The 13117-nt window shown below is 38.6% G+C and overlaps 1 protein-coding gene across 6 annotated transcripts in view; it reads right to left on the bottom strand.

Moving 5' to 3' along the window:
* Positions 1 to 13117, bottom strand: part of PIKFYVE (phosphoinositide kinase, FYVE-type zinc finger containing) — a 77657-nt gene that overhangs the window by 28322 nt on the left and 36218 nt on the right. For all 6 annotated transcript variants that reach the window (XM_082841813.1, XM_082841812.1, XM_082841817.1 and 3 more), the window contains 8 exons: positions 12274 to 12403; positions 11666 to 11846; positions 10979 to 11053; positions 7803 to 7910; positions 4285 to 4425; positions 3492 to 3618; positions 2096 to 3255; positions 39 to 139 (listed from right to left, as the gene is read on the bottom strand). In XM_082841813.1, coding sequence (XP_082697939.1) covers positions 39 to 139; positions 2096 to 3255; positions 3492 to 3618; positions 4285 to 4425; positions 7803 to 7910; positions 10979 to 11053; positions 11666 to 11846; positions 12274 to 12403 — 2023 coding nt within the window. The remainder of the gene's footprint in view (positions 1 to 38; positions 140 to 2095; positions 3256 to 3491; positions 3619 to 4284; positions 4426 to 7802; positions 7911 to 10978; positions 11054 to 11665; positions 11847 to 12273; positions 12404 to 13117) is intronic.

Genomic DNA, 13117 nt, shown 5'->3' with positions numbered 1-13117 from the left:
GGGGTGCCGGGGGGGGGGGGGCGGGCAAGGAATCCTACCACGGACTGACACAGGCACTGGGAGCGTTGCTGGACTGGGCAGAAGAGCTGCTGAAGAGCACGCACAGTCTCTGGTGGTTGGCAGGGTTCAGACAGTCCACCTGGAAGAGAAGGAACATCCAGATGAGCACCCACAAGTCACAACGCACTCCAACCCCAGGCCCGGCTCCAATGTCCAACACACTCCACTCGATCTGTAAAGCCTCTGTCATCACTACAGGGGTTTCAGTGAAGATTCAAAACTACAAGACACTAAATATAAGGAAGAAGAGCAGTTAGTTTTTGAGGTAAAACAATCCAAAAGGTTTAAGTGAAACGTAAAAATACCAATAGATGTCTAAATAGCTTGTTTTCTTAAATACGCTTATTTTTACAAAACTACACTAAATTATCTCGGAAGTAAATAGTTAATTAAATATGAAATAGTCTGAATTGATAGCTGGATATAACATCAACCTGAGATACCCAGAAATCTAAATCCTGAGGTATTTATTTATTTGTACTTTATACCTGTTTTTGATCATTACAAAGGTAACACCTGTCTCTGCTGAAATTCAAACAGTACAGAGGTATATGAAGAAGTTCATGAAGTACTTAAAGCCTCTCCTCCTTTGATGCTGCCCCACCTCCCAAATTGACAAATTTGACTGTATGGTTAAAAACCATGTACTTTCGCTAGCTCATAAACACACAAAAACACTCACTTAAGTATACACAGGTGATTTTGGTTTTTTACAAAAATGGTTTGATGCTACATATATTAAAACACAATCTGCTTTTTTTTTTTTTTTTTGTGGTACGCGGGCCTCTCACTGTTGTGGCCTCTCCCGTAGGGAGCACAGGCTCCGGACGCGCAGGCCCAGCGGCCATGGCCCACGGGCCCAGCCGCTCTGCGGCATGCGGGATCCTCCCGGACTGGTACACGAACCCGCGTCCCCTGCATCGGCAGGCGGACTCCCAACCACTGCGCCACCAGGGAAGCCCCAATTTGCTTTTTAACACTAGAAAATATATCATGGGTTCTCTCTGGGTCATTAAACGAGATCCAACTCATCCTTTTAACAGCAAACAATTAGAAATAATGCTTCAGTAAACACCCTTGTACATATATTATAATAAAATGTAAGCATCCTTATACCAAATGCTTACTTATCTGCAGAAATAAGTTATAAAAGATGGGGATCCTAAATCAAAAATATATATGTACTCATGTAAATTTAAAATACCACCCTATCACTTTTAATAAATGTATATAAACATAAATTTATTTAGTTTATTGTAAGTATTTTTCCATACCTCATTAGCCATGGCTCTTATCACATTCTTTTTTGCCAATTTCATGTATTAAAAACGGTGTACCACTATTAATCATTCCCAGACTTGTGAAAGCAAACATCTTTTTGTTTTATTAAAAAACTGTATTTCCTCATCTAGAGATAAATTTGTTCATTAGTTTTATTACCACCATTATCAATAATGTATCCATGAATAAATCTTCCTTATTTTTTTAAAACACATCCATTTCCTACAATAAACTTCCAACCCTTACTGTCCTGCTCACTGCCATTAAAAGGATCAAGGACACATCACACTAAACCCGAGTCATCATGCCAGAAATTTTAAGCAGCTCCACGCCGCCGCCCTACCTCAGGGCTCCTCCTGAGTTTACTGTGAACTTATCCTGAAACCCTCAAAATCCAGTTTCATTACATTACACTCCTATTTCATACATTTTAAAGCAACACATAAGCCGAAAGACCTAGACAAAAAAGCATAGAGGAAATATTTAATAAATCTGCATGCAATTTGTCATATTTGATTATTTTTACCCTGCCATAGCAGAGATTTTCAACACATTTTTTTTAAAGACATGTATGTTACGTAGATTTATTTATTTATGTGGCCGCACCTCAAGGCATGTGAGATCTTAAGTTACCCGACCAGGGATAGAACCTGCGCCCCCTGCAGTGGGAGCGTGAAGTCTTAACCACTGGACGGTCAGGAAAGTCCCCAACACATTTTAAATTTACACAAGCACACAAAGTGGACTTGCTCACCTTTGTTGACCACACTGCATCACTTGTAATCAACCCTTTCTCTTCGTCACCTTCACTTTTGCTTCCGGATTTGCCACTTGAAGTACCTGATGCATCCTTAGAATAAGCGAAAGGGTCTGAATTTTTTTGCTGAATTCTTCCTCCTCTGGCCCGATAATCGGCCAGCATTCTCCCCAGGCTCTGGCTATCACCCAGGTGCTCGGCAATTCTGGTGCTCACTAGCTCGTGTGAGGGCAGGACTTGAATAGACTTGGCCTGAACACTTCCATTCATGCCCTGAAGGCCAGAGAGATCCCTGAGCATCTGTTTCTTCCGCCTGCTCTCCATTTCTTTGAACTCTTTATTGAGGAGAGGAGACCAGTAAACCTGCTCCGCAAAATAATCTCGGCTAGAGCATCTCATCCCCTTTTCAGTTAAAAGGAAGGGCTCCCTGAATGTGATTACTGGGGAGATACAGAGGATCACATCTTTCAATTCCTGTTTAAAGGTCAAAGAATAAGTCTTTCGTTTATCTTCAGAGGAGGTAACTTCCTCAGTAATATACAGGCCAGTGTCATCCTGAAGAGGGTCTCTAAAGGCTCTCATCTGGCTTTTGGGATCCTGTAGCTCCTCTGCTTGCTGCAAAGCCTCTGGCTGCTCACTGCCTATGGCATCCTGTTGGTCATCTATATGGAGCGGCAGCAATGATTCCGGTACCGATGGAAAGAGAGCACAGGGGGCACCTGCTGGGCAAGCTGCTGTGGCATGCTCTTGATGCTTCGAAGAGGCAACATCCTGTGGCACACTTTTAGTTTCCTGATCACCCTTCTCAAACAGAATCCTTGATTCTAGCAAACTGCTATCATCAGAGGGCAGAAAGTCCGGAGGGAAGTCAGGCTCCCGGGGGAGGGGACTTCCGCTGAATGGCTCTTGTGCAGCCCCTTCATCCTCCTGTCCCTCAATCAGAGAATGGAAGGAGGGGTTTGGTGTTAATGTAGGAGGCATAGCAAATTCATCCATGAGGAAGGAGATTTCTAGTTGAGAATGATAAGCTACACAGATCATAAATATTAGGATCTCCTTAACTCGAGCCAGCTCGTAATCAGAGCCTCCTCTAAGCTTGATTGTACAGCCCAAGTGCTGTGGACAGCCTTCAAAAAACATCAGTGTTTTGGTTTGTTCTACAAATAAACAAACACAAGGTTAAGAAGGCTTAGGTGGCAATCCAGAAGTCCAGACAGAATTCACCATCTTAACATCTACCAGAGAAGAACCCTTAAGTAAAACAACAGCTGCCTGTCCTCATTTAACCACTGCTAATAGCTATTTCCTACTAAGTCACCCTTGTAGTACTGATGAATTTACTCATGTCCTCAGGTCCCCAATTCCAGGTAAATCTATACTAGAGATCACTCACCATTAGGCAACTGAAACATCTGCATGTAAAATTTGTGACAGGTGCCCAGGTGAGGTTTTGTAAGCAGCTGGTCCATCGACATCACCAAATCACCTTGGGTCATCCGACTGATTCGTTCTAAAACTTGCTAGAACACAGAACAACATTATATTACAAAATTTGACAGAGAAGAATAAAATTCTTAGAAAATTTAATATGAAAAAATAATAGGAACATATGAAAATGCCCTCGCAATCAATTTCCTTGATTTTAATAATTAAATGACTTTTACTGACTCTAGTCTACACTTAGAAATCAGTATGAGCCTACTAAAATAAACCATACTCATATTAATGACATTATCAAAAGACATTTAAGCATCATGCACTGGCAAAAGGTACTGATTCAGGAGCGGAGGGTGGGCAGCTTCCAGGAGGGTGGGAAACCTCCAGAACTGACCTCTGTTCTGAAGATGGTAACTTTTCAAGGGAGAGAACATTTTCTGCTACAAAATGAAGTCTCCACAAATACTACTTATTAACTAATGTCTATTACACCTTTGGTCTTGTGGAACCTATGATGAGCATTATATAACTCATATGAGTGCTATATGAATCGTACTTTCTTCCAGCCTGAGTTCCTCCAGTCTTATAAATAATGAAATCACTGCCATGCCTGTCCTACTTTCAATATATATGGCACAGCAAAGAAATAAATAATTAAAGATCCCTGCATATCTACCACACATGCATATAAATTTACAAGCCGTGATTATTTTTAAATGATATAAAAATAGAAAAATAAGAACACTCACTGATTTTACATTAATGACCAAAGTAATGCCATGTTCCAGTAACATATCCTGGGCAATTCGAGATACCGTTTTCTCAACTAAAACCAATGTGGGCCGAACATCAACTATTCGCTGAACGTAGTTCTTCAAGAATTCCCTTTCCTAAGTAAGATAAATCAAAAATATTATGTGTGGTACAATTCAAGATCTAGACATGTAAAAATATTAGGATAGTTTGACTATTAATATCAAACTCAGCCTAAGTTTTCTTTGCCCACAAACCACTACTAATAAATATTTCCTACTAAGTAAACACTGTAGTACTGATGTGTTAACTCATTTCTCAGGTCGCCAATCTCAGGTGAAACTATGCTAAAGATCACTTACCATTGCTATAAGCAAATTAACTCAAACACAACCAAGAATATTTTTCATCACTCTAATCTGCCGATTATGCTGAAAAGAGTTTCAGGAGAAATTTCATTCTCCAACTCACTACCTTTACTTTGAAGGATTTTGAATTCTTAATAACCTATGACATAAAAGCCAAGAATCCAATTAGCTAGCTCTCAAAGGTTATAAATAAATAAAAACCCTAACCCTAAATGAAAGCAATTTCTAAACATTTTTCATATAGTTAAGAATTCCCCCTTTTACATTCTGAAACTAACCAGAATATCTCTTCTTTTGGGTATCTGAATAAATAACTCTCTAACAGATGCTATTTCAGCTACTTCCGAATTTCAATCTCCGAACAGATGATATTCTACCTAGAACAGCTATAGTTAAAAATTAAATCATTTTTAATACAATTTCATGACAAAGGCTTACTTTCAAAGCAAATGAATATTGTAAATAACAACCAGAGTTAAAACAATATAATTCATTAATTGTTTCATAAAACTTCTGGGCTCAGAGAGGTGACAATGGAATGCGGGAGCACGTCTGTCACTTCTGCTCCCTATGCCCAGTGCTTTCTGAGTAAGACTGTATTCATGGTCAGTGCCACCAGCAATGGACGAGCCTATCCCCTGCAATGAACCTGCCCTGTTAGATGCAGTATATTTCTTCTCACCCTTCTCTGTTTTACTGATAGAAATTGTACATTTTCAAATTCTCCCATTATTAACAAAATGGAATTTTTTTCCTTGAAACGTGTTAATTTCCTTCTCTGCTTAATAAATTGTTATTTAATGACATTTTAAATGATTTTATTTGTGCAGCTCTAATAAAGAATAACTAAAATAGGGCTTCCCTGGTGGCACAGTGGTTGAGAGTCCGCCTGCCGATGCAGGGGACACGGATTCATGCCCCTGTCCGGGAAGATCCCACATGCCACGGAGCGGCTGAGCCCGTGAGCCACGGCCGCTGAGCCTGCGCGTCCAGAGCCTGTGCTCCGCAACAGGAGAGGCCACAACAGTGAGAGGCCCACGTACAGCAAAAAACAAAACAAAACAAAAAAAAACTAAAATAAGTTGATTTTTTTTTTAAGTTTCTGGCCTCTGATATAGGGATAGCAAATACATTTCCTCAGTTCCAGCTCCAGTCAACTATTATGATTATACATGAAGCACCATGCTAAAAAGGCGTCCTGGGAGAGGCTCAGCAAGGAAAGAGTATCAGAAGGTAGGCCAGGAACACAATGGAGCAGTGGCAGACCAACAGATCTTGAGGGCTGACCTTGCGAAGACAGTATGGCACCACAGGCTAATGATCTCTTTGCCCACTGTTTCTCATCCTCCTTTTTTATTTACCTTTCAGCTTGTTCTTTGATTGGTTATTCCACAATGAGTGGACCAAAAAAAAAGGATTAAAAAAAAAGTCATATCAATTGATACTTTCTATCAATTCAAACTAAAAACTTTAATAGGTCACTTAAAGATATAATAAACTATGTTTTATAGCACTGATGAACCAGATGCTTTACATTATATGAATTAAATTTAATGTTTACTAATATACATTGCCCAGAGCATACTTCTCTAACATAAAGTTTTTAGTCTGTTAACCTGGTTGTAAGGATGGAGTTAAAATAAAGCAGATAGACTTAAGTATAACTTTTTTGTAACTAAGTATCTATGGATTCTGATTACTAGTTCATCAACTCCAAGACATAAAATTGTATACATTTTAACATCTCTGCAATTAGGATGCATCTTGCAATCCATGTGGTTGTGATCTAAACCTAGAAAAGTCTTTCACTGACACCTTCAGTGAGATCAAGAAAAGTCCCAGCATCACAGTACCTTAGATTCCACGAACGATAATTGTGTTTCCCCTTTTTCCTTATTTTAGTTGTTGCTGAAAAGTCATAGTAAATAAGAGCTAGAAGGAATGGTATAAATCTAGCTGAAACCCCTCACTTTTACTGATACACAGCTGAATTCCAAAAAGAAAACAGTCCTAGTTAACAGAGTTCCTTAAGCAATAGAGCAGAGTTTCATGACCCGTGGTGCCTTTCACCACAATTAAGTTTTTTCTGTTGCTGTCTATGAATTCAGAACAAAAGTGATTGCTCTTACCACTCTTGAGAAAATGTACCTATCACCTATGAATTTTCAAGCAATGCTTTTCCTAAATGTTTCTGGAACTGAATGTGTTTCTGCTATAATAGGAATACACATTCCTGAAAACTTCGCATTTTGAACAACTACAAATTAATTAATAGCATTTATGGGAGAAAAGAGGTTGGGGCAGACAACTTAAAACCTATGTAACTTCATATTCAGAGCACTAACAAGAATAAAAATTGGTACCTTGACAGAGAACTTGGGACAGCCCAGACAGGCAGCTCAGTGTAGCTGGAGGTGGCCTCAAGGGAAATTTAAAACGTACAAAAGCAAGTGCAACAGTACAATTGGAAATGGAACTCTGAACAGTGAACGTCTAAGAGCCATCCAGGACCAGGGGTTGCATCTCTCTAGGGAGAGACCTCTTCGAAGAGGAGCTCACTTCTAATTTCTTAAAATAGAACTAAAAGGGTTCCTGCCTTTATAGGGGCTGAGCTGAGGCTGATTTTCTTTCCAGCTGAGGGTTATAATCCTACCACAGTTATTCTGGGCCTCCTCACTTAAGCAAAACCAGACAGAAACTGACACAACTTCCATAGGATGTTATTGTCTTTTACCAACTGTGTGTAAGATACTCAGTGTTCTAGAAACACGTGTTTTAGTAGAACAGACCGTATTAAAAAATCAGGTATTATCATTGTGAACCTGATTAAGTTAGAGAAATCCTTAAAGTAAATCCATGACCCAGGTGGGAAGGAAAAACAGGATTTGGATTGTCACATTTTCTTCATATATTCCCAAAAAGTCATGTGTTGCCTTTAACACTTTGAAACTAAAAATAGTGACAGAGGTTTTGGTAAGCTTCTAAAGTGTGATACATAAAAGCGCCTTTTATAATAAATTTTTTAAATGAAACAGCAGCAGTTAAGTTTATCTGTCAAATTTAACCAGCTGGAATGCGTTATAAGAGCTGGCAAGCATCATAGTACACAAACATCCCTCCAGATTACTGTTTCAGTAAGTTCTTACCTGAAGCACAATAGGATCGATGCAAGTAAATTTAGTTTCTTCTCTGTAGAGATACTCAATGGAACACTTCAACAGAAGAATTTTGGGGTTTTTAATAGAAGAATTCATCTAAAAAATAAATGAACAGTTTGTTAAAACTCTGAAGTTTGCACCTTATAGTCCTCCTTTAAGGACAACTTTAAATTCACACTGTTCATAATTCCTCTTAAATAGATGATCTCATTACATTCATATTAAAATACTCTCATTTAGTTCTTTTGTGGTATTCTCTTACTTTTTTCAAAGCAAATTAGTAGTTTAGGGGTATGCAAAATTCTTTAAAAATTGGCTTCTTTTCTACTAATGCTATTTTACCTAATCTTCTATACTCTTAACTATATTTTTTTAAATTTCTAATGTTGCAAGAAAAGCTATCCAGCCCTGGGTAGGGCAGAGAGGGGCTTAAAGACAGTCTACTCCACAAACTCCCACAAATCAGCAACTCTGAAGGCAGAATTTAACTTTTCTGAAATTCAAGAAGGGTAGATGAGGGAGAAAAGATTTAAAACACCTGCTGAATATATTTTTAATGGAATAAATTTCCAAACAGTCATAAATTTGCAAGCCAAATTGAGTAATAAGAAGTTAAAACAGAAAACCTTAAAGCATATCCTGAAGCAGTGACTCAAATAATATATCCTAACCATGCAACTAAAGCCACAAGCAGAACAGCCAGGGTCCTGCAATCGAAGTTTCCGACTGACCAAGCTTATCAGGGCCAAACCGGTAAATGGTCCTGAAAACAGTGACTCATCAGCTGGGAAACTACATTCAGGGCTCTTTTAGCAACTACAAATTAAAGACTACCTCTAAATATGGTCAGTGGAGCAAGACAGTCATTCATGCATATGTGTCTACCACACCCACATAACGGTTTTTAATTCCGGAGATGAGCACAACATACCTACCTCTGAATTCAACAAAGACCATTTAATTTGATTTAAAGTACTACTTTGGGGACTTCCCTGGTGGTCCAGTGGTAAAGAATCCACCTTGCAATACAGGGGACTTGATCCCTGGTCAGGGAACTAAGATCCCACGTGCCGCAGGGCAACTAAGCCCGCGCGCCACAACTACTGAGTTTGCCGCCTCAACTAGAGCCCGAGTGCAGCAAACTACAGAGCCCATATGCTCTGGAGCCCACGCACCACAACTAGAGAAGAGAAAACCTGCATGACACAACAAAGATCCTGTGTGCTGCAACTAAGACCTGACACAGCCAAAAATAAAAAACAACTTTTTAAAAAAAATAAAATAAAATAAAAAATAAATAAATCTTTAAAAAAATAAAGTACTACTTTGATGGGTAAAATGTTTTAATAAGACTCTATGTAGAAATATGAACTCTGGATCATTGCTATAATATCAAATCCAAATATACTTTTATTTCTCTTTGGTCACTAACAACTTTCAGGAGGCTTAATGACTTACAAAAAGAAATTATTAGACTCTGCTTAGAAAAGAGTGAAAACAGGACTGCAGTTTCTCCATCTAGTTGTTCAGGCTTGAGATCTGCCTGAGGTCTCACTGTAACCAAATCAGGTGGGGCCAGGGTGTCTCTATGTTTAATAAGTTCCCTTAGTGATTCTGAAGCACAGCAAGGTTTGAGAACACTGTACATATCAATGGTTTCTCAAAATGTGAGAACCCATAAACGACACTGGAAACACCCAGAGTGCCTCCATTAAAAGCAGTCCCAGCCAAATGTGAATTGGGGCAGCCACTATGGAAAGCAGTATGAAGGTTCCTTAAAAAACTAAAAACAGAGTTACCACATGACCCGCAATCCCACTCCTGAGGATATATCCAGAGAAAACTCTAATTTGAAAAGATACATGCACCCCAACGTTCATAGCAGCACTATTTACAATAGCCAAGACACGGAAGCAAACTAAACGTCTATTGACAGATGAATGGATAAAGAAAATGTGGTACATATATACACAATGGAGTACTACTCAGCCATAAAAAGGAATGAAATAATGCCATTTGCAACAACGAGGATGGATCTAGAGATTACCATACTAAGTGAAGTCAGACAGAGAAAGACAAATATTACGTAATATCTCTTATATGTGGAATCTAAAATATGACACAAATGAACTTATATACAAAACAGAAACAGACTCACAGACATAGAAAACAAACTTACAGTTACCAAAGGGGAAAGTAGTGCAGGGAGGGATAAATTGGGAGTTTGGGAATGGCAGATGCAAGCCACTGTGTATAAAACAAACAACAAGGTCCTACTGTACAGCACAGGGAACTATATTCAATGTCCTGTAATAAACTATAATGGAAAAGAATATGAAAAATACATATATATATGTGTGTATAAAAAACTGAATCACTTTGCTGTACACTGGAAACTAACATAACATTGTAAATTAACTATACTTCCTTAAAAAAATTTTTTAAGTAGTCCCACCCTTCCCGTACTCACCCCCCAATTCCCACCCCCCTAAACCTACTGAATGAGAATTTCCAGGGTTTGGACTTGGGGATCTACATTTTTAACAAGGTCCACAGGTGATCCTGATGCACACTACACTTCGCTAATCAGTAGCCTTCAGAATAAAGTGAGATACAAAGCCTCTGCCTGCTTCCTCCAGCCCCATCTCCTGCCATTTCCCATCTTGCACCTTAGGATCTCAGAGTTTCCTTAGTCCACCAGGTTATTTCACCCTACTCTCTGTGCTAGTGCTAGAAAGAGCCTCAGGGTTGAAGGTAGAGATAAAAGGGGAGAAGGATAACAGAATTCCAGTGATAATTCTGAGCTCAGCCCTATGAGGAAGAACAAAGTTGTCAAATGGTAGGCCTCTGGAAGGACTCCAGTCTGTTAGAAAATCCTGTCTCCCTGAGATGCGGTGGGATGAAGGGAGAAATGATATCAGTGTCCTGTCAGCCTGCTGGTTGGGAAGCCTTCTTCTGTCTGATGAGTTCCCACTGTACAAGTCCCAATCATCATCGGCTCTGGGAGACTCTCAACCCCCAAAATTTCACCCCTATGGGAGACACTGCTAGTCACCCCTCAATGTCCAATCTCCTTTTCTTCCATGATTAAGGTACCCCCAGCTTGTTAGCTTGGCACACAGTCATAGTTTGCTGAACTTCACTGTTGAACTGAATCACATTACCTTTTTATGTGCAATATTCTTGGTACAAACAAACCCATTGACAACCACAGAATCAAACTTCTTTCCACCTGGGATCTAATGAAACAATTAAGAAAACAATAAAATTCAATGATACATCCTTAGAATCCAGTCAAATGAATTCTATTATTTATTATTTATTTCCAAATAAGTACAAAAAGTTCCAGGATGCATTTCTTCCTTTCAACCAATAATCAAAGGCCTCTTAGCATGATCATCAACACTCTAACATACTACCTGGTACTTGATGCCAGATTGTCAATTAAGACCACTATTAAGTTACATATCATAGGCAAAAAATACAGGCAAAACTCCACTACTCTCTAAATAAAGCAATTACCCACTGCTTTTACTCAGAACAGTGACAGTAATCTGTAGGAAGAGGACTTCTCATAGATGACACATCAAGAAGAGGAAGCAAGAAAGTTTGGGTTCCCAATTCATTGCAAGCCCAACTTACCCCCCAGCCCCATTCACCTCTCACTTCCTAACAGTGGCTTCTATGACCCTTAAGTGCACTGCTAACAAATAAAGCAGGCAGAAAAACTTCCCCCTCCTCACCTAGCACCCCTCCTGGTAATGACCCTCTCAGATTACCATTAAGAGACAAATTATTATCAGGCCCATCTCATCAATTCCTAGCATTAGGAAAGCATTAGCAGAGCTCACTTTTTTGATGTGGACAAACTGACGGACATCCATGTCATCATCCCGGTTCTTGACATCAGGTCGGACTGTCTGAACAACCTGGCAGACTAGTGATACAATGATGTCCCTCCAAGATGGTGACAATGACTCACTATGGAGCAACTGCTGGAGTAGTGCCATCATGTGGTTGTGATTAGCTGAGCTACAAAAACGTTACAGGAAAGAAGTCTGCATAGTTAATACTGCCAGAGACAACAGTTTTGAAGATACAACACAGTCTACAAAGAAATAAGCACACTAATTATGGCTCACAGATGAGATTTTCTTGGTCAATTTTATTCTTTCTGCATATCTGCACCTTAATGATTTTTCACATAAAGAAAATCTGTGAATATCCTCAACTAAGATGACCCATTTAATTTGATTAAACTTTAACACATAAATGACAATGGGGACAGACAAGGACAATTTAGGACACTTTGTTTTATAAGAAATTTCATCAGAACAGGCTTTATTTCCTAAGTAATGTTAGTATTTTTGACTTTCTAAGGAAGAACTATGCACATGCCTATCAAGTCATTGAAGATTATAAAAATGGAGAATTAAAATTAAAAAGCTCACTGCCTTACAGCAACCTCTCCATGGCTTGTTTCTCTCCATTCTCCTCCCTCAGCAGCTCCAGGTTGTTATGATGCCAACCCAAAGGTGTGAAAGGCAGCTCTTTGGATTTTTCCTCAACTCGACGGTTAAATAAGGATTCTAAGTGTAAAATAAGAAATTATACTTCATTGTCACGTTTTATACCATCTACTCGTAGATTTAGAAATTGCCAACTTAACGTTTTTACATTTTTTAAGTTAGCCAATTCAATTTTTGGTGCAAATAAAGCAAGGACATGTTTAAATTCGTAAATAAAAAAATGAACTCTGAGTTAGATCATCAATATTCTCAACAGACAAAATCAGAGACAGAAGTGTGAAAAGTAAATTTACATAAGCAACCAGGACTCTCAAGAAAATAATTATAAATACAGCTTCTGAAAAGCAAATGAGATTTTTTTTACACTCTTTTTATTTATTTGGGGACATTAACAAAACGAGGTGGTTTATTTTTCCTATAAAATCACAAACTGAAAACTGCATTCAATAGAAGTCGGAATGCAAGCAGAACACGTGATAGTGTGGGCGCTGAACTTTAAAGAGAAAAGCTCAGCCCTTATATGTCTGAACCAGTACATGACAGTACAGAAAGTCTACTCAGACAATCCTTTTAGTGTTTCTTTTTCAATACAGGAACAAAAGGCTTTCTTTTTAATTGGCAAAACTTTTACAAGTCAGACCTAAAAATTAACTATACAGAAATTAAAACACGGTAAATAACAATTTATGTAAAATTTTGTTAATGGATCTAGACCAAAAAAATAATAGATAATACTACATGCTTTGCAAAAAAAGATGCTCACTAAATGTTGAA

This window comes from Leucopleurus acutus, assembly GCF_964270905.1.
Source record: "Leucopleurus acutus genome assembly, chromosome: 6".
Classification (NCBI taxonomy): domain Eukaryota; kingdom Metazoa; phylum Chordata; class Mammalia; order Artiodactyla; family Delphinidae; genus Leucopleurus; species Leucopleurus acutus.
The sequence above is the reverse complement of the archived record's forward strand: the minus strand, read 5'-3'. Positions and strand labels throughout refer to the sequence as shown.